The following is a 24769-nucleotide window of genomic DNA, read 5'->3' as shown; positions in this document are numbered from 1 at the left end:
GAGACAAGTCTGCACAAGGTATCACAAAGCTGACACATAGTTGTCTGAGTTAAAAAAAAATGATACTATCGCTATTTATGTCTTCTACTATGAGATCACTAGCCACACAAGGTTATGAGACATTCAGTAAAACAAGGCTTAGACAGAAGCGGAAATAAGATAGATAGGAGGCCTTCTCCAGCACACAGTGTCCCTTGACCCTGCAACATCGTAAAACATTCTCACACATGGTACTTGCTTTTTCTCATAGTATATGATATGATATTTCATGATATTTTTCTAACAGAGGCATTGCAGCAAAGTGTAAACCCCCAAATGTCCCTCTGCTGAAATACTTCCCTTAATTTGTCTGCCATTTTGTGGTGGAAGCAGCTGCCTCGCCCGCTGTAGCCACAAAACTGCATTCTTGCAGTTTGTCACTAAAAGCAAATGTAACATGTTCACATGGTATATTGATTATATTTTCATGCACAGAACCAGCATTTTAATTGACATTTACAAACTCAAGATCTTAAAAAAGATTTTTAAAAAAGAGAAAAAGGGCTTTATTAAGAAGACTGTAATGATAAACTGACTGTAACCCAAGATATAAGACCTCTCCTCCTGTAGGCCTACCCTAAACTACTGTAATAATAGGAACTTGCATGACTAATGATGATAGTTAGCAAACAATTTGGTTGTAAGCTAGACATCCTATTATTTTAGCTGACAAAGTCATAAACATATAAACTCCAATGTGGGCTGATTCATTTTTATACAATTAGTTTATTTACACATTTCACAGTAAATTACAGTTCTGGGATAATAACAGAGAAAGATATCAAGTTCATCCGATCCGATGAAGTCCAGTTAAAACAATTCAATTCAATATAGTTTGATTCGGTATGCTGTGAAATGACATCTAATCTTCAAACTGGTTCAGTCTGTTCCTCTGAGCATGTGTGGGGCACCAGGTGACAGTGTAGAGGAAGAACTTCCGTTTAACAGGCAGAAATTTCTACTGCAGGCTTGAGTTTAAGTTATGTTGTTTCAAATGATTATATGTGCTCCTTGCTGAACTTCAATATTAGCTCAGTTCTGGATACTCGTATGTCACTGGGATGCCAGATCCCGAATACCAGTAATCATCTTCTGTAGTTAAATCTCTATCATGTTGTTTGATCTTGTTTTTTAACAGGCCTATCTCTGTTTCCAATGCCTGATATTCTGTCACCAGCCTCTTCACCAGGGTGTTGCAGCAGGAACAGAACTGGGTTGAATTCTGTTGCATCATCTCAGTCTTGCACAAGTTTGCTATTACAGAACTGTTAAAAGGAAACTGGTTGATGTCCTCTTTTGAATGAACTGAAACGAAATGAAAATTGAGAACCGCGATTTCAAATACGTCTCATAGAGGAATGTAGTAAAACACAGAATGCAAACGTAGTGCCTCCCAATGTTTGTTCTTTTTTATACAACTTACAGGCAAGTCGAAGGGAAATATTGAGGCTGGCTTGTATGATACACAGTACTCCAAAAGTTAAAATCCCAATTCTGAGAAGTCTTCCTTCTGTGAACACATGAACACGGTATGCCGATCATTTTGTAGTTCAAGTTCATAACACTGCTATATGACCACCTTGACAAAAGGAAACATAAATGCTTATTGCTTGTTAAATCATTTAGAATTCTGAGACAGTTTAAATACAGTTTTCAGACGACATTTTGCTGCTCCTTGTTTTTTATTGTGTATTTATTCATGCTCTTACCTGATTTATCAGATTCTCCACTGGTTGTTTCAGTCCTCTTAACTCCTGTCGGGTAGTTGGAGAGCTCCAACTCTTCTGCCATGACCATTTACCAGCTATCAGAAGGTTTAGGTACACATCTGCTCTCTGCACTGTTTGATTTATTGCTGCTCTCTATGACTTTTCAGCTCAAATCATATAAAGGAAGGAAGTGGTTTTTGTTTTGGAGAAATGAGTGGTTTCACAGATCTTGTTGAGTCAGCCTCTAAAGTGACACGACAACAGTAAAACAATTTTATAATTCAACTCAAGAGTAAAATTTTGGGGTCTATTTAATATTTACAGTGCATGCATAGAGCTATCAACAGCTTTACCTTTACACTTTATAAAGGCTTGACATTTTATGCAGTTGAGATTTGGAGCAAACTGAATGGTGAAACACTGAAAGGCCTAGAAACAAGTTGGTCAGATTTGTGGGAAATTACAGTGTCTACTCTACTATTTTACTGGCTGTTTGTTTATTTCCCAAGTTGGTTAGTTACTGTTTGCCCATCTGGACTTTGGTCCAATAGATTGCAGTGAAATAAAGTATGAATATCCTTGTCCCCCAGAGAATAGTTCACAATGATCTGGATGATCCTTGACTTCTATTCTGCATTAGCACAAGATTTATCTAATGATCCAAACTATCAAAGAGGCAAATTTATGAGGATGAGCCATTTATGTTTTGGGCACTCAAACTGTCATTTTTATTTCGTCACTACCATTAATACCACAGCAAAAACTGATGGAAAACTTATGATTTCTTCTTAAATTCAAGTAAAAATAATTCAGAAGGAAGTAGAAAAGCTTATTTTTAGGAACATGAGCATGCAAAATCAACCTAATTTGCAGTTTGATGCTGATCAGACATGACATTATAAATTATAGCGCATACAAATTTAGCAGGTAGGTACAGGACCTCCTGGAGTGTAGACTTTGATAAGGATGGAGCAGAGATACCAGATGGCTGACGGAGACAACCTCAAGCGTTGCATGAAAGCAACCTGACAAAATTGTGCTGATGAAGAACTGGGGAGCTGATTGGCTCAGGGAAAGCAATAGAAAATTAAGTGGCTGTGGCAGCCCAGATTAATTACTTGCATACACGTATTCATATCACCTTCACTTTTTTTCCCTTTTGTCATGTTGCTGCCTGATGCTACAGTTGTTTAAGTACATTTTTTATCACATTAATCTATACTCAGGACCTCATAATGACGTAAAAACTTATCAAAAGGCAAAAGTATTCAGACCATTTACTTAGTACTTAATTCAAGCACCTTTGGCAGCAATTATAGCCTTGAGCTTTTTGGGTATTACACAACAAGCTTTGCATATTTTCACACTTTAGGGATTTTCTGCTATTCTTCTTTGCAAAGCTCCGTCCGGTGGGATGGGGACCGTCAGTGGACAGCGATTTTCAGGTTTCTCCAGAGATGTTCAAAAAGGTTCAAGTCCGGGCTCTGGCTGGACCACTCTAGGACATTCAAAGAGTTGTCCCTAAACCACTCCTGTGTTGTCCTGGCTCTATGCTTTGGGTCATTGTCATGGTGGAAGGTGAACCTTCGCCCCAGTCTGAGGTCCTAAAGGCTGTGGAGCAGATTTTCATTGAGGATCTCTCTATACTTTGCTCCATGCAGCTTTCCCTCAACCCTGACCTCCCAGTCACTGCTGCTGAAAAACACTTCCATAGCATGATGCTTCCACCACCTTGTTTGACTGTTGGAATGGTATTGGGCAGGCAATGACCTGCGCCTGGTTTCCTCCAGCCATAACTTCTAGAATTGAGGCAAAAAAGTTAAATCTTGGTTTCATCAGACCTCTTGTTTCTCACAGTCAGAGAGTCCTCCTGGTGCTTTTTGGCTAACTCCAAGCAGGATTTCGTGTGTTTTGCACTTAGGAGGGGTTTTTGTTTAGCCACTCTACCATAAAGCCTAGATCAGTGATGGTTGCTATGATGGTTGTTCTGCTGGAACTTTGTCCCATTTCCACACAGGATCTCTGGAGCTTAGTCAGAGTGGCCATCGGTTTCTTTGTCACCTCTCTTCCTAAGGTCCTTCTCCCCCAATTGCTCAATTTCACTGGGTGACTAGCTCTTGGTACAGTCCTGGTTGTGCCAAACTTCTTCCATTTGAGAATTATGGAGGCTCTTGGGAACCTTCATTGCACCAGACATTTTTTGTCACCTTCCCCAGATCCTACGTCTGAGCTCTGCAGGCAGTACCTTTGACCTCATGGCTTGGCTTTTGCTCTGATTTACATTGTCACTTGTGAGGCCTTTTATAGAGAGATGTGCTTTTGAAAATCATGTCCAGTCAATTTAATTTGCAACAGGTGGAGTCCAAACAAGGTGTGGAAACATCTCAGCAATGATCAAGAGAAATGAGTGGCACCTGAGTGGCAATTCAAGTGTTGTTGCAAAGGGTCTGAATACATAAGCCAATGTGATTTTTTTTCTTATGATTGTAGCATCAGGCAGAAATGTAACAAAAGGGAAAAAAGTCAAGGGGGTCTGAATACTTTCTGAATGCACTACACATATATGTATTTATATATATATATATATATATATATATATATATATGTTTTCTGGGTTTATTAAGGTCCTAAGCCAAATGAACAGGAACTTTATTTACATGAATACTTTTATACTGACTGTTATAACTCACCTCTTCCATGTTCCTTTGTGTGGCTGGGATAACGTACAAGGAATTCGCTCTCACACTTAATGGAGATCTACTTGATGAACAAACACCCACACAGGTATACATTTATTTCCTCTATATTTACAATGCACCGTTGTTTTCTTAATGTGCACATGAATCTTTGTCGAGGCAATGTGTTGTGTAGTTTATATTTCGCAGTGCAACATTTTTAAGAACTTACACCTTAAAAGGAGACTTTATGTCCGTTATTTTTACAAGCTCATACAATTTTCTGAGGTCCTAATGAAATGATGGCGACGTGCTCTCGTCAAATACCACAGGACTACAGTAGCACAGCTCTCATCTGAGCCCTGTCTTTACAACCTTGTTCAGAGCAACTTGTTTGGGGTGGGGTGTATCTCAGGAGGAAGTGCAGTCATCTGGTAACCCGTTTGATTCCTGGCTTCCCTGGGCCAGACATTGAACCCCACGTTGCTTCTGGTGTGTGAATGAGTGACAAAGAAAAACGCACTGTGTTCAATTTAACATCACTAATAAGTAATTATTTTCATGTCATTTTTAGATGATAAATGATTGTTAAATGCTGTATGAGTGTGTGCAAATGGGTGAATGTGGCTTGTAATGTAAAAGGACATTGAGTGGTCAACTAGATTGGAAACATGCTGTATAAGTACATTCACCATTTGATCTGTTAGGCACAATCATATTGCTCGTTAAGTTGTAAGCTGTTTTAACAAAACAGGTTGTTATCCTGCAGATGAGCAAACAAAAGTAATGGAATGACCCAGTGGGTGATAATCGTCAAAAATTCTGCCATAATTTCTCCTTCACATAAAGTCTCTATAAACTCTGGACTTAACTGTTGGTCTATTCAACTGTGTTTTGTTTACATTTTTAGAGTTTGGTGTTAAGAACTGTCGCTTAAATGGGCAAGTAAACGGTAGAACCACTTTTCATGGTGGCTTGTCTCGTTTCTCTCTGTGTAGCCCTGTGATGGACTGGTGACCTGTCCAGAGGTGTACCCCGCCACTTGCCCAATGTCAGCTGGGATAGTCTCGTTCAATGCATTCAAGTTTCTTTTTAATATTCTGTTTTTCTTCAAACTATTCTAAGGTAACTTTGAGAGGTGGTCACAGAATATATAAGATTGCCTTGTAGAGAACTCTGTTTTCAAGCTCACATTTTTTGAATGATAGAATGTTCTATCCAACATGTAGGGATAGTTTTCTACTAACACATGTGGGGTGTGCAAACAGTTGTCAACCTTGAGTTTAATATGAAACCATGAACATGGAGATTTTATATGTGATCAATTTTCTTCAACTAGTGTCTATTCCACTTGCACTTATGTATGAACTCTGATCCAGCAAATTTTTTTTATTTTCCACTGGAGGAAGATGATAATATCTTTCACTTGAGCATGCTGCCACAGTCAAAGCAATATTTTATCATTTCAAATAAAAGCTTCAGTGGTGCAAATGATACAAATAGTGACAATGCTATACCACTCCCATATCCTAACAACCACAGGGGAGTGCAACATGATAGAGATGTGGAGATGGATGAAATTAATGGGTGTGTTCAGCTGTGCCTCATAGCACAGGGGATGCAACAGTGCATTCTACAGGACAAAAGGGAAATCACAGGGAACATTTAAAAGTGAGCATGTGCTCCAGTGAATCTAATGATTGAAATTGTCTACATTACATGGCTTTTCAAATAATCTGGATAGGCACCGACTTAGTAACTTCCGGTATTTTTATTTCTGATGCTATATTGGGGGGGGAAGCATGTGAGAAGTGTCATATAGAGCCCATATTAAGGACTAAAGATTATTCAGTGATGCTGAAGTTAAACTTAAGCTAAGTTGGTAAACCCAGTTGATAATGCCAGCCATGGCCACAAAAAGAAACCAAGAATCATATGATTTACAGTATTTATCACAATGTTATTCCATGTGACAAATAGATTTTCAAAATCATACACATACCTCCACAAATGGTCATTGCACACACCCACCAGAAAACAGTCATTCATGCTCACAGCCCCTTTATCACCATTTCATATCATGCACCTGTGCACATGCAGCTATTCTGTTGCATGCTTGCATATGCGTGAGCTAAGTTTCTTGAAAATAACATCTCAATCATGGAAACAGTGGCAACACAGCCCTTGGCATGTGTGTGTGTTGAAGATTCTGCTGTCAAACAGGTTAGCTGTAAACCTATCAGCGAAGAAGGTAATTATTATGTAACCATGTGTCATTTTTAAGTTCTAAGCTTTTCTTGGTCAAACGTACCCTAACTTTGTCATATATTATTAAAACTGCAATTAAAACATTTGTTCAAGAGTTGATTTCTGACTGTTGACAGCCCAGAACAGGCTTTTGTTGCATCATGTCACCTGCATGGTCAGTGTGTAAAGATGATTTTAAATAGAGGCTTCAGATACAACATGCAGCTTTGTCTATGAGGAGTTCATGCTCGATGACCAAAGGTTTATCTTATTAGGAGAAAATTAGCGCATCTTCGCCCCGTGTATGTGTGGGTTCTCTCCAGGTACTCCGGCTTCCTCCCACTGTCCAAAAACATGCATGTTACGTTAATTGGTGTCTCAAAAATTGTCCTTAGGAGTGAGTGTGTTTGTCTCGTTTGTCTCTGTGTGGCCCTGTGATGGACTGGCGACCTGTCCAGGGTGTACCCCGCCTCTCGCCCGATGACCGCTGGGATAGGCTCCAGCCCCCCCGCGACCCGACCAACGGATTCAGCGGGTGTAGAAAATGGATGGATGGAGGAAATTAGCCAGATGTGTCATGTTGTTTCTCATTAGTGACATGCAGTCGACTTTTTTCCCTCTTAAAATAAATATGTTGCCTCAAATGTGCACATGACAGCTGGAGATGAGTACTCAGCTAAGTGGAGGAAAATGAATCAAACTACTTGCCATCTTTTTGTGATGATTTGTCTAATTCTCCTCTGGTATGTCCGTGGGGGGAGGGGAAGAGATGGAGAGGTAGGAGATGAGGATGAGGAGACATTGTGAGCCTGATAAGAAAGACTGGAACAGCAAGTCAGAGAGATAGAGGGAAAAGTGTGTGTTTAGACCAGCTGCACAGCAAATCTGTTTATTCTGCACAATTTGGCATCAAACAAAACAGACTGCTGAGTGCCTGCTACTGCTCGTGTTGCCCTATTAAAATGGAATTTATTGCTGCCTTAAGAGCAATCCCGAATCACACATTTTCCCCCTCTCTGCTCCATTCTCCTTCCTCGCTCCCTTCCTCATTTGCAGTTTCTCTTTTGCTTTGGCCGTAATGTTGAGAGTTTCCCCCGAAGTCACACAGTTCTAGCAGTAGCTGTCAGACAAGTCGTCAGAGCCGCTCATTACAGAGGCATCTCCATCTACACGTTGCTCACCACTGCCATCCCCACCGTCACCTGACTGAGTGGTGCTCAGACATCAATTTGAAAAGAGCCAGCTCTGGCTCTGTGGTGGCATCACATGCAGCTTTGACTGAATGGACTTCATTCCTTAAAGATGATAAACAGAATTTTTCTTCTTTCAGTTTTTTGGTTGACAGATGTCTGTTTTGTGATTAGAATAATTAACAATTTTAACAACCTGTTAACAAAATTTTACACTTTTAACCAGAATTTATGCTGTAAAAAAAACGTGAACTCTCGGCCCACATCTCTATGCATAAAACTCCTCAGCCAATGATAAATTCATATTTAATGACCATGGCCATCGTCTGGGAAGGAGGAGCATTCTTTCATTATTGCCTCTTTCCCTTGCTGCTTGGTCGAGATAATTGATTTCTCTGTGGTAACAAGGTATCGACCACGCACAGTAGCCAGCTAAGACGGCGGTTCAATTCAAAGGAGGGGTGGAGAAGAAGAGGGGGGTGAGAGGGAAAGAGGGATGAAACCGAGGAAAAGAGAGCAAGAGCCTGAAAGCCAACAAGCCATGCAATTACCTGCAGTTATGAAAACTTGCAGGCTGTAGGTGGGTGTAGATCAGACAATGACTGCAGAGCATAGTTTGGTATATTTCAGCTGTTCGCCAGTGCTGTTTACTCAATTTACCTAAGAGAGAGAACACTGATCACATCATTCTGATTTTTTTTTACATAATTGCTTGAGAAAAGGGTCAGAGAGAAATCTGGAAAATGACTTTTAAAGTTTATGCTAAGCTTAGGAAGCAGCGTTATGGGAGCCAGATTATTAGATGAATTATAAATGTAAACACACACAGATACTACGTATGCAATTGTGAAATTTTGGAAACTTTTTCGGTTTTAAATACATGTTCAGGTTTAAGATTTGTTGCTTTTCTATGAAATGAGGCAGGATTCATTATTATTGACTGTACTGAGTGAACAAGATTAACAGTTCCTGTTACATTTTTTTGAGAGAAGCTCAAAGAAATCATGTTTTTTTTGTTTTTTTTATTAAATTCGGTTGCTTACACTTTTGCTCCTTAAACATAACCTCGTAGTTCTTTCTCTGTAGAACATTTAGTTGTAATTTCAAAGCCAAATCTTGCATTATGTCTGGTTTAGTCTATCAGTAAATCTTCTCTAGTGTGGAGATTCTTTGACAATATCACTTTGGCATAGTTGTAGACTCTAGCAGATGACAAAATATGTGTGCTTTCATGGAACACATCTTCATATTCAAGAAGTAAAACACAAGACTTACAAATACTTCGTCGTCTAAAGTTTGGCATTTAATATTATAATTAAACATACAGAATTGGGGAATTTGACTGGCAGCTATTGAACTGACATCTCTGACATTCTGCAATTATTTGCCCTGACCTCAAGCAGGCGAAGCTGCAGACGCTTGCTACATGCTGCAAAGCTGGAGCTTGACACGTATAGACTGCATTTTAAATCAGTCAATGCCGGCAATAACTGAACCTTATGACTTGAGTAATTATTGATTATTTCCAGCCTTCAAAGAAGGTGATGGTAGTTCTGTTTCCTTTGGCATCACTGCCTCCGGTTCACTGTATAAATAGAGGAATTAAGTGGTGCTGTTGTTGTTCTTACGTGTTTACCAGCTTACATTGTAATTTATTTAAGAGCTCTTAATTGGACTAGTTACTCATTTGGCCCTTGTTGGTCCCACAGCAGAATGGAGCTCAATCACAGCACGCTGGGGCATGCTGGAATATGGAACTACAGAGACACACTGTACACAGCCAGCTGTTTGATGTCTGCAGCAGGCGAGCGTATGCTGCACCATACAGCATAAATAAACACACAATCCCCTGGTGAGAGGACAGATCGACACACATGAGACCTTATTTCAGGCTAATGAACTATTAATGTTGATTTGAAATTCAAACATTTTCGCAGGCTCTTCTCAGCAGTTATTCCTGGCTGAGTGTATGTTTGAGGCGGAAATAAAGAAAGCGAGAACAAACTAATTTGGGTGAAATCCTCATGCCATATCTATCTCAACCTCCCTTTGCACACATTTGTCTTTATATCTTTGTGAGGACCTCCCATGAACACAATGCATTCTGTAAACGCTTAGTTTAACTCGTACCACACAACTGAATGCTTAACTGTCAAAAATCACTCTGGAACTGTGGGAACTGAAATTTGCTCCCCACATTTATCGGCCTCCACAAGTTGCTCAGTTAGGTTTTGGTCCTCCTAATGAAATAAAAACAAAACACACACATCCCCCAAACACTTGTACGTAGATCTCAGAGGACCTGATGTGTTACTATTAAAGCTCTGTATCAAATGAGGCCATATAAAATGTATGTCAGTGGGTTCAGCCTGGCTTAGCACCCTCTACAATGACTGCTAATGGAATAACTATAAGATGTATAAATGATCCCTGCTTTAATTCATTATAATGCTGAACCTCATCGCCTGCCCATTCAGCCTAATAGATTATGGAAATAGCTTTAATGACAATTGGAACAATGGGCCAAATTGCATTATCATTCAGTGCAACGTCAGCTTTGAAATAACCAGTAGTGTACTTTTGCTCTTTCAATGAAATTCGGAAAAAACAATAGCTTTATTTTCATTTACACCAGTAAAAAAAAAAATGAAGACTAGAACCTATACTCCATGAAGCATTAATAGATGAATAGCATACTCAGTAAATCGGGTAACTCTTATCCGTGTCAACATGTAGGAGAAAACCAACATTTCCTACCCTTCCATCTGAAGTATTCCTTCCCCAACAGGCCGGTCCCATCCATAAAAACAACAATGAAACCTTTAAATTTTCTTTCTTTTTTTTTTAAATCATTTTCAGCTCAACAACAGACATTTGTCTTGTGTGAGCTTAGACAAAGGAATGAATGTTAATCTTTGGTAAAAGTTACACAAAAGCCAGAGTAAAATAAATGTACAAAAATATATGAAGTATTTATAAAACAATGCCGTAAAACATCTTGCGATCTCAAACGTAGCTGGATTGAGTTTTGAGTTAAATCCATTAATCACTTTTTGTTAACATTTCCATCCTAAATAACTAATACTCGAATCAGTATCATTATCACACCAAGATCAGCCAAAGGTGACATTAAAAGCAGCACGTGAACACTTTCTTTCTTATTTTTTTTTTTAACTACCCCTACAGGGTCACTTCTTTTACATGTCAATAGTGTAACAGTACAATTAAGCTGTTGTTACAAATGCTTGAGTGTCTTACTGTTATGACATAAAATTAAAGCAACTTAAAGCTTTACTTGGTGTTCACCTCATTGCGAATCAAATTTCTTTACTGAGCTATAACCGGTTAAGCAAAATAACTTTTTAAATAAGGGGTGACAGTAATTCTGACTATTTTATGTGCCTCGTATACAGGAAATCCTTTTACTGGTTCAGGCGTGCATATCAAAACTGGTACAACAGCACTCTCTAGTGGTAAAGTAGAAAGTAATCTGGTTCTAACATGGAGTGCAAAACGCAATATCATTCCTCATCAGTATCAGTGCGGTTAAAGTGATCAGAAGTTAAAAGTTGTCATGATAGGTCAAAGGACATCAACATCGAAATAAAACAAATGTTAAATAATTAAAACAAACAAAGCAACCAATGTAAAAAAAAAACAAACAAAAAAAAAAAACAGAAAACACTGGCCTCCTTCTCTCCGTTGTCCATTTTACTTGTGTATTCTGCATGTTAGTGTGTCACCGTGGTTACAACCACAGGGTCAAAGACAGACACCAGCAAATATTCAGCTCCTCAACATCATTAAAAAAAAAAAAAAAAAATGCAGAAGATCGTTGATCTTTTCAATTAGTTTAGAATGGTTACTCGGTCATTAAAACCGTGAAACCTTTTATAATTGCACACAGATTGGGTCAGTAAAGAAATGTTAGCAATCAAATATCGGGGAAAAAAATAATTAAAAATCTGTTAGTGAAAAAGTGATACACTACAATTGCACAGAGATTTTTTTTTTGCATTTTCCTACATGATTATACAAACATTTTCCTTTATTGCATAGGTAACACCCAGAAGCACGTGCAGTTCTCTTTTCTTTGCCGTTACTTAAGTTGTGGAGAAGCGAAGAAGTTGCCCTGACGGTTGGAGGCAGATGTTGCTTTGCTCTTGCTCCCAAATCTAAAGGGTGAAGAGGTTGACGCACACAAAATTTGAATCTTGCTATAAAACAATCATTAGAAACAAAAAGTCAAACAACCATGAATCTGTCCCAAAATATGTGGACGACTGAGTTGGATTGAGGATCACACGAGCTTAGGCAGTAGTACTCCATTACTTGTCAATTGTTACAGAACTAATAAATACATTTAAGGAACAAACTAGAAGAAAGAGGAAGCTTACATAGTAGTACTGGACAGGGTCTGCTTCATCCGCTGAGACAGCGAGCTGGAGGAGGGCGTTTTGGCCATCATCTGGTGTTCTGGAGTCGTCACCGGCCCCAATATACTCACTACAGAGAATTGGAGAAATTGTAGGAGTTGGTGTCATTGACCTAATTTTCCCTTTGACCTCTTTTCCCTAAAGCCTAATTAATCATACAGATTGAAATGGCATCACAGCTGTAGAGCTTGTGTGTGTGAACTCATTAATGGTAATATATATATAAAAAAGAAGGAATTAGATACAGCATCATTATTATTTTATTTTTTTAATTTCAGCCAACTACTCAAAGACACAAATACAAAAATCTGTGCAGTTAAGAAAGTCCCTATTGCAATATGCACTGGGTGATTTGACGGTCGTGCAGAGACAGGGCTTGGAACATTCTTTCCATCACATCACGCTAACTGGTCCAATAGATTTTTCTAAAGACTAATGAATTTTTTTTTTTTTTAAAAATCACCCCATGCGATTCATTTTACAGGCACCCATACATTTTATTTTGTCACTACACAGTGATTTACCTTTGTGGTTTGGAGTATTAGTGTGGGAAGCAGCATCCATGTCTGCGTTATCTGGATAAGCAAAGCGGCTCCAGTAGCTCTCTGGAATACTGAGCAAGCGCTCTACAACCTAAGAAGAAAGAAATTATTAATTAATCTTAAACTAAACAAAAACACAAACAGCCTAAACAATGTGCTGCTTTATAAGAATATGTCTTTATAAGCTATGGTACAGTATTCAGAATAGAATTTATAGTCAGTAATTTTTCCCCATTTTGTGGAAATCACAGAAAAAAAAAAAAACTACTTCTGTGTTTGCTGTTGCGTATTGTCCACATTGGCCAGGTTTCTTTTCAGCACTGTAGCCAGGCTAACTAAGGCTACTTTCCTAAAGTTGTTTCGGTGCATGACATGCTGCCTCCGTGCGCTCCAGACATCAGCCTTCCGTTATCAGATCCCTGCTGCCATCTGCCAGTATGGGTTTGGGAGGCAGACACCCTCTCTTTACCTTCAATTTTTGGCTCAAAACTTTCCTTTTGATAAAGCTTCTAGTTAGCGATGGCTCAGGTGACCCTGAAACATCCTGCTGCCACAGGTCTATACTGCCGGGGGACGTCCCACGATGTACCGTGCATCTTTTCTCACTTTGCTCTCTTTACTATCCATTAGCACCCACTAATCTGACATTTTCTCTTTCACAGCAAGTATCGATGGCCTGTTATGGTGCTTGCTGACCTCTTTCCCATCTTCTCAACCCACAACTGGTCGAGGCAGAAAACCATCCCCTTGAGACTGCTGGAGGTTTCTTCCTGTTAAAAGGACGGTCTCCACTGTTGCCTTGCGTATGTTCAGGACGGGATTGAATCGAACAGAAGATTCGGTAAGATCTGTTGGTTTCCTTAGCCAGTCAACTTTTTATGAATCGGCATTATGTGAACAAGACTAAAATGGATTTTAATTAATTAAATTTAACTATAACTGAATTACAATGATTAGGTTTTTATTTAACAGGATTGCATCTTTAGAGTGCCTTGAGATAATGTTTCTTGTGATTTGGCTCCATATGAAATAAACTGACTTGAAAGTTGCGTTACCCTTGGTTGTCTGCTGGTGTCATGCAGGATGGTCATGGGGTCTGGGTCAGGAACAGCATGACCCACCAGGGTTGGCCCAAACACCCTGGCCAGGTTGTTTACATCCATCTTAGTGTCCACACTTTGAGACACTCTGGAAAAGGAAAAGAGCAGAAAATGTATCACTGGCTTCTCGACTTTGCGAACTGATTGCAAAGAGTTTGGACATGCTCAAACATTTTAAATGGTTTCAGGTTACTCCAGTCCTGTTTGATGGATATCACAGCAGCACAAAACAAAGAAGCTCTTAATAATACTGAAGAGCATTATGAAAATGAAAATTACTTCTGCAGATGGATCATCAGGCAGGCCAGAGTGTCTCGGCTGGGTTGAGGCAGCTCACTGATGGTCTGATACAAAGTGGCAAGACAGTTGCCATCATCCTGGATTTCTACAAAATAAAAAATGAAAAATGTCTCTTCTTTGGATGTGTTCGAGTGTAAATCCTTGTTCGGACCTCGTTAACACTGACAAAGTCCTCTGAGGATACAGCAATATGCGAGTACAGCAGTTTTCGAATTCCCAAAAACTTACCAGCTGCTTCCAAAAAGGCCTTGTTGAGACGGAAGGTGAGCAGCGGCTCTGAAAGGTTTCTGAGAAAGTCTTTGAGGACACCTGCAATGACATTGATGTCCTCCACTTTGCAAAGGGGAGGCAGAGTCTTTCCTCTAACAAGCTTCTCTTTGAGCTCTTTCACTAGGCGCTCATGGCCAGAGACTCTATACAGGCCAACCTAAGGCAAAGTAAAGATAAAAGAAACCAGCTGTCATTGTCCACCGTCTGTGATATTCTAATAGCACTAAATGAGATGACTAATTAGAAAGAAATTATCTACCGTGTTATTACTCGGGGGGGCAAGGATTAGTGTTAACATGAAGGTGAAAAGTACACAAGAGATTAATAAAGCTGGTCTCACCTCATGAAGGCCTCTGCGTTCAATCTCCTTAATGCAGTAAATAACCAAAGCTGGGATCTTTGGGGAGGTGGCTGGAGCAAAGTCAGCCAGGGTGGCCTATGCATAAATGATATCTTTAAATATTTATGGAACATAAAAACAGTTTTAACAACTATGTAAGGGAAACATGAGCAAAACTATTAGAAGCATGTACCTCTGTGCTCTTGATGGGAGTACCAAGAACTGTGGGATTACAAGGCAGGGAGCAGTGGTCACGACATTCTGGATGCGTCACCACTCGGCAGTCCTGGCAGCGAAGATACAGCTTGCCAAACTTTGTCCTTCGTCCACACGGTCCACAGAACTCAGACTTGATCACCTTAGAGATAAAGGAGGTATAGCTTAAGCTAATGAGCTGGTTATGCTTTAAAAAGAAAAAGATATAGGCTCTGTTTTGTACATTTAGATGAATGTAGTCAATGAGAAATTAGTCATACTGTTTTGGAAATAAAGTGGTGCTTCTTTCCACCTCTGGCCCGAGTGATTTGGAGCTGGGCTGGAAACTCTGAGACTGGCGTACTGGGAGCCTCACTGACAGTCTCAGATTGGTCAGTAGTGGTTGTGTCACCCAAGACTGGAGCCACTGGAGAGACAATCATGTGTTGGTCAAATAGCAAAAATAATTTCAACCCTACATTTAGCATTTTATTAGACTATCCATCTATTCAAGTCCCATAATACAGAAATAAATCTTACCACTCCTCTTTCTGCTGCGTGTCCAGTAAGGCACAGTTTCAATGGTGGAGACGGCTTCAACAACACCACCATTTGCAGGCACAGTGATGGTCGTTTTGGCCACAATAGACTCGTTAATCTAAATCACGTGGAAGGAGATATTTCATGTGATGTTCATGTCAAATACATGGCCGTATTTACTTAAACTTGGTTTACAGACGCAGACTGCTGTTTAAATGTCACGGAGCAAAGTCAGCTGCAGAGGTCAGCATTACCCTATCTGATGGACGTCCGGTGGAGCGGGGCTTCTTCACCGCCTGCGGAGGACCTTCTGAGTGCTTCCTTGAGGAACGCTGTGGATTAAAATGCAATTATCAAAAACACATGAGAGGGGGACAAATTAGAGTCACTGGATCAAACCCTCAAGTGTCTTTAAGCCGCCACTAAAACTGTATAAATGATGAGTTAATCAGAGTGGGTAAATGGGTTTCACTTCAGAATATGAGAAAGGACTTAACTCACTCGTTTTTGGCGTTTGCGCAGTCTCACATTCTTCATAACAGAGGAATCCCAGTCCTATAGGGAAAGTGGTGTGGGAGAAAATATAATTTTACAAACCTTGAAGAAATCTATTGTTATTTTATTTGAAACATAACAAGGGGCATATTTACCAAAGAATCATCCGTTTGATCGTAGCTGATGTCTGACAGCAAAGAAGCCGATTCATTAATTCTAGTTAATCTGTAAATTAGAGTAAAAAAAATGAATGCATCATGTGTTGCCATGGCTACAGGCTGCTATGTTCTGGTAGATTATACAGGTTTTCTCAAATTACACTAATTGCCTTCTTTTTGATGTACAGTTAGTAAACTTTAGCCCCTTTCACACTGAGGAAGAACCCGCGTTTAATTCGCAAATTTAGTGTGTCCGCTGTTCCTTTCACACTGACGATCCGGGCTGGGGTGTCAACTCGATTCGCCATTCGACCCACGTCGGAGCCTAGTCTTTTTGCCGAGCCGAGTTTGATGTGAAAGCAATTGACGCGGGATGGACGTGGGCGTGGCGTGACGTGAGGAGTTTAAAAGACAGGATGGACAGCTGATAAGAACAACAGCGACAGGTGACGACAAGTTTCCCTCTGTTTTAGCCTACATCAAGTTCGAGACATTTTTGAAGATGGCCAACTGGGGAGACAAGGAGATCCGTGAGCTCGTCAGCCTCCGAGCAGAGGACGTTATTTACCGCCACATGTCGGGTACGGTGAAAGATGGACCTCTGCTGGAAGGTGCCTACGTCATTGTACACGCCCAGCATTTTATGCGTTTCGTGTGACGCTCTGCCACTAGGCAACGCCCCCGGAACTCGGCTTCAGGCGGCACGGATCACATTGCTTTCACATTGCCAAGCTTTCACATTGCTCGACGCGGGATGAAGTGGCAATTTGGACCCGCGATGGTAGCGGATCTCAGTGTGAAAACAGCTACTGATACGAAACCAGAGAACAAAGATGGACCATAGTTTTTTGAGAACCAGGTTACATGTGGCTGACCTTCGGCTGGAGTTGAGGTTGGTTTTAGCAGCTTGTGCTGCCTGAGAGTGGGCACTGAGGAAGGCCAGGGCTGACCGCTGTTCCTCACTTAAGTGGACACTGCTACCATTGTTCTCTGTGATCAGCATGTCCCGGATCAGCTGTAGCTGCCGATCCTTTCATACCCAAGCAGGTTGAGAGAGAGAGACAAATACAGATGCATCATTTAGTGCAAACAAACAAATGCTAGTTAGACAAAAATTAAGCTCAGTCACTCAGACTGAAGTGATTTCCAATTATCTGAAGCCTAACACTAAGCTCTTTCCATCTGGCAATATCCTACAAACAATCCTGCAGGTACACAAGTTTTAAAATTAGCGTAGCACCAACCATCTTCTCGTAGACTGCCTCTGCCTTCTGCCGACGGCGGATCTCCACATCCACCTGGTTCCTCGCGTGCTTTAGCTTGACCTCCAGGGCCCCCCTTTCCGTCTCCGCTTTAGCCAGCGTCTCTTTACAAGACACCAGCTCTTCACCTGCCAGCAGCCATTTCTTACGACAATCCTCGAAGTTCACTGCCATCTGGAGGAACTCTGCATAAAAACAAACAAAAATGAACACATGATTTAGATTGCTATTATTTTCTGACAACACAGGCTATTTCAACTGCCATATCTGTCACTGACTGCATTATTAATTCTATATTTAGTATACTATATACTAAATCACATGCTCTGTGATATACAGTATAATGCTTATGTATTCCTAGATAGGGGTTTAATCAGTATCATTACCTGAACCAAGTATCACGTTTGTGTATGAAAATGAAAATACACCTCTCTTAAATCTGTTACTAACTAACATGCCTAAGTGGACCAGCTTAACACTAACGCTTCACAAATATATAAACTCCACAGTGTTGGAGGTGGCAAATACCTCAGCAGAGTGTGGAAATGACTTACGTGGTTCAATGCCCTCATTCAGACTGTCCACCTGAGCCCTGAGACTCTGGAACTGGTTGTACAGGTTCACCACAGACGACTCCATAGTGTCTCACTGCAGCTGCGTTATCCAAAAATATCCACTTAAACTAGCCGGGAGAAATTAAATGTTTAATTAAGTGACACATCACATTGTTGTTAAGAGCTGTAGCAGCCCCGAGTTAGTCTTTCAATGAGAAGCATCGTTTCAAGCACCGCTTTACATCAATGTAACCACTTAAAATAAACTGTGTAGCTACAGTGCGAAAAAAACAATGGAGTTGGACAAATTAAAACATCCTGGAGAGTATATCAATATTTTATAGCAACTGTTCGGTTGAACTGACTTCACACCGGGTCTGGCGTTACTGAACACATGATGAGGCTAGCGTCCTGCTAACAACAACTTCAGCGAGTTTGCGATTAACTTTACAGCAGGTGAAATATCGTAACGTTGATCAAGAAAAAAAGAATAAAATTAAATACCTGTGCGGAACAGTTCATGTGATGATGCGCTGAACATGTAATGTACCAGCGTCCGACGCTCAGACGTGAAGTTAGATAGATTATTCCCGCACCAGCAGCCACACCTGACTAAGTTTGCACATTCCTTTACAAAGTTCAAAATCAGCGCCGGTTTTCTTCCTCGTCCGTTATTGGCGGAAGTACAAGCGCTCTGCCGCCCCCACACAGCCGGATGTGTAACTGCAGGGGGTGCTGCTGTTGGTATGTCGAGGATCTTTGGCAGAAGTTTGCTCTGTTTTCAGTCAGAAAGTAAGACTGTGTTGTATTTCTAACATATTTCAATCAAATCAAATCAAACTTTATGTATATAGCACTTTTCATACTAAAAAGCAGCACAAAGTCCTTTACATAATAAAATCAATAATCAAATCAATTCATGCATAAACTCACACACAACATCACACCGACAACCCCACTGCACACGAACCCCCCCCCCAAAATAGAAATAAATGTATAATAAGTATATAATAAAATAATTAAAAAAATAAATATTTAAAATAATGGATGAATAGATAAAAGTAAACTAAACGAATAAATAAATAAATAAACAAACAAAATTCAGCTGTAAGCTAAACTAAAAAGTAGGTCTTGAGCCTCTTTTTAAAAACATCAACATTCTCTGCAGCCCTGAGGTTCTCTGGCAGGCTGTTCCACAAATGAGGTCCACAATAGTGGAACGATGTCTCACCATAAGTTTTTGTTCGAACTTTAGGAACAACTAAAAAGCCGGTACCAGAGGACCTCATAAGGGCTCATAATTTAAAAGCAGATCAGATAGATAAGAAGGCCCAAGACCATTAAGACATTTATAAACAACTAAAAGAACCTTAAAATCAATCCTGAAATGCACGGGGAGCCAATGCAGCGATTTTAAAACTGGTGTAATGTGTTCCCGCCCTCTGGTCTTTGTCAGCACACGTGCAGCTGAATTCTGTAGTAATTGTAGGTAATAAATACTTTTTTGGGGAAGACCAGAGAGCAGGGCATTACAATAATCTATTCTACTAGAAATAAAGGCATGCATCAGCACCTCCGTGCTGGCAAGAGAGAGAAATGGGCGAACTCTGGCAATATTTTTAAGATGATAAAATCCTGTCTTTGTTACCTTTCTAATATGTGGGATAAAATCCAGCTCAGAGTCAAAAAGAACACCCAGATTTTTCACATGTTGAGAAGATTTAAAGTTTTGTAGTTTTGGTAAAATTATCTCTCTCTTGTCTTCAGGACCGATAATTAAAACTTCAGTGTTGCCCTGGTTGAGCTGTAAGAAATTCTCTGCCATCCATGACTTTATATCTAAAATACAGTTCAAAATAACATTAACTGGTTCTAGGTCATCAGGAGACACGGCGATGTAAAGCTGTGTATCATCAGCATAGCTGTGAAAACCAATGCCATGTCTCCTGATGACATCCCAAAGTGGCAACATGTACAGATTAGAAAGCAATGGGCCTAAAATGGATCCTTGGGTAACCCCACACTTGATTTTATGAATTCTCGAGGAGCATGTATCCATACTTATGAAAAACTGTCAATCTGTGAGATAGGAGTAAAACCATGTAAGAACAGTGTCAGAGACACCCACCAGGCTTCTAAGTCTGTTTAATAAAATCTGGTGATCTACTGTATCAAAAGCTGCACTAAGATCCAGCAACACCAGGACTGAAAGCTTCTGTGAGTCTATGTTACACCTGAGATCATTTACAATCTAAGGGCTGTCTCTGTACTGTGGTTCTTCCTAAAACCAGACTGATGTTTCTCAAAAATATTGTGTTTGTTTAAAAACTAATTTAATTGGATAAAAACAAATTTTTCTATAATTTTATAGAAAATTTTTATAGGTCGGTAGTTATCAAGGATCTTGTGATCTAAATTTCTCTTCTTAAGAAGGGGCCTCACCATTGCAGTTTTACAGGCAGATGGGAAAACACCCGTCTGAAGAGAGCAATTTACAATATTTAAAAGCTCACACTTGAAGAAACCATAAAATGTCTTTAAAAGAGATGTGGGAATGGGATCTAAAAGGCAGGTTGTTGGGTTTAGTTGGGAGAAAACTCGACCAAGCATCTTGGCATCAACCAGGACAAAACTATCCAGTGTTTCCTCGGGTAAAAACAATGCTTCAGAAATGTTAAAATCAACATTTTGTTGAGATAAAAGGCTGGATCGAATAGCTTGCAGCGTCTGATGCTGGGATGGAGGACTTGTTAAAATCTGTGTTTATTAAAAGATCGAATGTTTTGAAAAGGAATTTAGGATTATTTTTGTTCTGTGTAATAAGAATTGAAAAATGGAGGTATCTTGCCTGTTTTACTGCACTGTTGTAATTTTTTTGTTGTTCCTGAAAAATCTCTAAGTGAATAGTTAATTTTGTTGTCCTCCATTCTCTTTCTGCTCTCCTGCAGTTCCTTTTCATTTGTTTGATTCTCTCATTTCTCCACGGTGGTATGGTTTTAACTTTTACTGATTTTGTTTTAAGTGGAGCTGCAGCATCAATGGCTGATTTCAGTTTGCTGTTAAAATAATCAACAATAAAATCGCACGATGCAGGTAAAAACTGCCCAGGGGTATGATGTAAAATGTCAATAAAATCTGCAGCCACTTCATAAGTAATATACCGCTTCCTCACGGTTCTCACCAGGGCCTCCTGTTGGATAAAACTGGTGACATTAAAAAACAAACAGTAGTGGTCTGACACAGCCAGGTCAACAACAGAGGACACACCAGTGGACAGGCCATAGGTTATGACCAAATCCAGGGTGTGTCCTTTGTTGTGAGTAGGCTGTGTGACGTGTTGTTTAAAATCCATGCTGTTCAATAGGTTTAAAAACTCATTTGCATAAAAATCACAGCTGTTATCAATATGCAAGTTAAAATCACCAGTTATTAAAATGTTGCTGTATTTTGAGTTTATAAATGTTAAAAAGTCAGAAAACTCTTGAATAAAACAGAAAGGAGGCTTGGGTGGTCTGTAGACTGTGACACATAAGACAGGCGGGTTGCTAAAAACAAAGGAATGATGCTCAAAAGAAGAATAATTATTTAAAAGAACTGTCTTTGTTAAAACTGAGCTTCAAGGAATAGATGCAGTTCCACTGCCTTTTTTGCCCCCCCCGATTGAAAATAAAAAATGTAAATTTGGTGGGGAAGCCTCGGTGAGAGTAGCTGGTGTGTCAGCACCAAGCCAGGTTTCAGTTAAAAGGAGACAGTCTTGTTGTCTAAAATCAGATAATTTATGATAAAAGATTTATTTAAAAGAGATCGAACATTTAAAATAGCCATGTTAAGAGTTGAGGATAAATTCTGTTGTGGGGTTATTTTTTTTCAGAGGTTCTTGGTGTATGGGGCATATTTATCATATGATTTTAGATATCATGACTGCATATTACCTGAAGAATACAAAAATATTTCAGCAACCATTTCAATGACTGAAATGTTATTGTATGAAATGAATGCAACATTTCATGAATGAATATATCGCACTGTCAAAATGATGCACATTTTAAAAGTACATAGGTATTTTATTTCATGATGCATAAATTTCTTATTTCACCCACTGACTTGGCAACATTATTTATAAAGTCATTTTTAATTATTTGATATTTTAATTATTTAATTAGGATATCACACTCACACGTACAGATATGTTAAATCATCTGCAAAATTTGCATGTATGTGTGTCCAATAGGTAATTTTAAGCAACATTTCAACTGGCTACAGCTGGTTTGTGCACCTGTCTGATTTTGCAATAAACTCTCCCCAAGAACTGCATGAGTGTCTTGTGAGCACTGTAAGTCCATTATTGTTGATTTAAGATAATAGGATCTGTCAGTCAATATGCCCTCTCTGTCTTCATCAATAATTCATCTTTACAGGTGCATTTCCTCCAGTCATGATCCTTTCACTGTCTTTTACACCAGTCACTGTCTGACCTTTCTCAAACTGAGTGGATTAATTGTGTTAGCTGTAAATATAACCACACACTTGACCAAGAGAAAATGGGAAATAATTTGATTTTAGAGCAACTCTTTCAGGATATGCCTTTCTTCTCCGTTTACTCGGTTACAAGTCCATGTTTTTGAAGTTGAGACTTCCGTTTTTGAATCATCACATGAAAAAAATCTGTAGTAAACATGCAACCACTTAGAAGAGTTTATTCATACAGGCAACATATGTAAACACACCTCCACAATCATATGAGGCATTGCACCCTTTCATGTAACAGACATATATATCATTTACAATTATCTCATAAAACAGTGTTTACCTGAATAACAGTTTCACAGATATGCACTTGTTTGTGTTAAATGTGCATAGATGCAAAATAGGGTCTAAATTTCTAAAGAAATCTTTCTTAGCATCTCAGGTGTAAAAAGCATCAGGATGCTTTAATGCATCAAAGTTTGAGGGGAAGCACCTGCAGGTTGTGCTGACTCTAGAGTCAGGGCTTTAGTGGCACCATTGGAGGGATAATGGATCCACAAGTGCCCTCGTGGGTAATAGTTGGCAGATTGACGGTGCATCTACTGAGGAGTATAAACTGAAGCAGAACACACATCCTGTAGGTATTTGTGTACACAAGGCAAAGTGAAGTCTTTAAAGTCTGACAGAACAAACAATCTTTCTGATGCAGAGCTTTTTCCTGCTTATATGCATTCTTTCTGTGAACTTTGGAGTGTAATGACTTTAATGCAGCAAAGTGCTGTATTCTTTTTTTCCCCTTGGCATAATGATTTAATTGAAAATGACAGTAGAGACAGACTAGAGATGAGGTTTCGAAAGGAAGTCATAAGAGGTAACAATGCTCTGGAAGGACCAGAAAAACCACGGGTGTTGCAGTTATGCCTTAACCCTTCAGTCCCTGCTTATCTTCTACAGCGGAGGCAAAAAATTCCATAATATGAATGTTTAAAATGTGGTGCAGTCAAGTTAGTCCTGGAAAATATACTTGTATTGAGCTGCTTACAGTACAGTGCTACACTTTTGTGGAGGTATTGTTGTTCATTTAGAGTGTGTGGTTACTGATGGGGTTGCATTCGATTGCATTGTACTGTAAGTGTGCTTTTTATTTTGACCACACTGTATGAGAGACTGTACATTACATTACAGCCTTACTTAAAAGTTCAATCACCAGTGCTCTGACTGTCTCAGCAAATGCTGAACTATGGGCAGTATTTGTTGAAGGACTGTGTCTGATTCTATTCTATAGGACATGTGTACACATTTTGTGTCATCCCCTATAGGTTTTTACAGTCTACCTTCAAATGTGAACATTGTGACTTACCAGGATGTTTGCACAAAATGGAATGTCACCCGACAAGTGAACAGATACCAATTGACTCTGTTGGTACTGAGTGATTCTGCAGATATATAAGAGAGCTTTGGCCAAGTGAGTGTTGTCAAAAGATAATGTGCATATAGGCGCACTTCAAACTTCCCATCAATTGAATTACAAGAGGAATCTCCCACTCAGAGAGTGTTTACTGGAAAAAGCTGTCTCTTTCTTTCACTGCTCCACATCTAAAGCACTGTCATCTACAATAATAATTCACTGCTGTAACCTGACACGTAGTAAACACTCTGAACCACAAATACATATTCACAAGTGTTTTAAACAGATCATATTTTCCTGTTTGAAAAAAATGGGAGAGAACTCTATAAAAATAATATTTTTATTGATTCCAGCTTATTTGAGCAGTGTATCTTGTTGCTTAAGGGAAGTACAAGAACATTCAAACTAAAAGAAAGCAAACGCCCCTCTCCACATAATCCAACACTATTTATAAATAATCTAAATTCTCATCTACTGATGAAACTGTTATCTTACATACAAGTGAAATAAGCCCTGTATTGTTCACAAGGGAACAGCAAGAACAAGTCAGGCAGTGCTCAGTGCTGAGGCTGAATCACAATGCATATATGACAGTGTTGCTTAACAGAGAGGTGTTGATGAAAGAAGAAAAAAAAGAAGAAATTGACACTCTTGCACTGGCTCAGTCTAACTAGTTTCAACAAATGTCATCAGAGTATTTAAGAGACTTAAAATCATCATGGATCATCATATCCCTTTTCAGCAACCTGAAATATTGATCAAATTTAATCATGAAATAAATCACAGCAAATGAGCGAAAAAGACTCGGCATGACAGGAATTTTACTGATGCGGTTATGACGA

The 24769-nt window shown here is 39.4% G+C and overlaps 1 protein-coding gene and 1 long non-coding RNA gene across 2 annotated transcripts; both read right to left on the bottom strand.

Annotated features, from left to right (window-relative positions):
• Window positions 1-745: 745 nt before the first annotated feature.
• Window positions 746-1899, bottom strand: LOC142377745 (uncharacterized). Its single transcript, XR_012769544.1, has 3 exons — window positions 1749-1899; window positions 1463-1549; window positions 746-1344 (listed from the first exon to the last, which is right to left on the bottom strand). It is a non-coding gene; the product is annotated as an uncharacterized LOC142377745 (long non-coding RNA).
• Window positions 1900-10498: 8599 nt separating this feature from the next.
• LOC142377744 (rac GTPase-activating protein 1-like) lies at window positions 10499-18648 on the bottom strand. Its single transcript, XM_075462055.1, has 17 exons — window positions 18557-18648; window positions 18053-18180; window positions 17481-17683; window positions 17112-17266; window positions 16234-16303; window positions 16085-16138; window positions 15838-15915; window positions 15584-15701; window positions 15325-15470; window positions 15042-15206; window positions 14849-14944; window positions 14467-14665; window positions 14218-14323; window positions 13894-14026; window positions 12821-12929; window positions 12258-12366; window positions 10499-12035 (listed from the first exon to the last, which is right to left on the bottom strand). Exons 2-17 carry the CDS (start codon window positions 18135-18137, stop codon window positions 11960-11962), a joined length of 1902 nt encoding a protein of 633 aa, XP_075318170.1. The 5' UTR covers window positions 18138-18180; window positions 18557-18648; the 3' UTR covers window positions 10499-11959.
• Between the last annotated feature and the right edge of the window lie 6121 nt (window positions 18649-24769).

The sequence above is a fragment of the Odontesthes bonariensis genome, chromosome 3, assembly GCF_027942865.1.
Source record: "Odontesthes bonariensis isolate fOdoBon6 chromosome 3, fOdoBon6.hap1, whole genome shotgun sequence".
In the NCBI taxonomy this organism is placed as follows: Eukaryota; Metazoa; Chordata; class Actinopteri; order Atheriniformes; family Atherinopsidae; genus Odontesthes; species Odontesthes bonariensis.
The sequence above is the reverse complement of the archived record's forward strand: the minus strand, read 5'-3'. Positions and strand labels throughout refer to the sequence as shown.

Excerpts from the sequence above, each read along its gene's own strand:
- LOC142377744 (XM_075462055.1), bottom strand. The coding sequence starts at position 18,137 with ATGGAGTCGTCTGTGGTGAACCTGTACAACCAGTTCCAGAGTCTCAGG. Across the intron at positions 17,684-18,052 it reads GAATGAGGGCATTGAACCAC|AGTTCCTCCAGATGGCAGTG; the intron begins GTAAGTCATTTC and ends GTTTTTATGCAG. Across the intron at positions 14,666-14,848 it reads AACGCAGAGGCCTTCATGAG|GTTGGCCTGTATAGAGTCTC; the intron begins GTGAGACCAGCT and ends ACTTTGCCTTAG.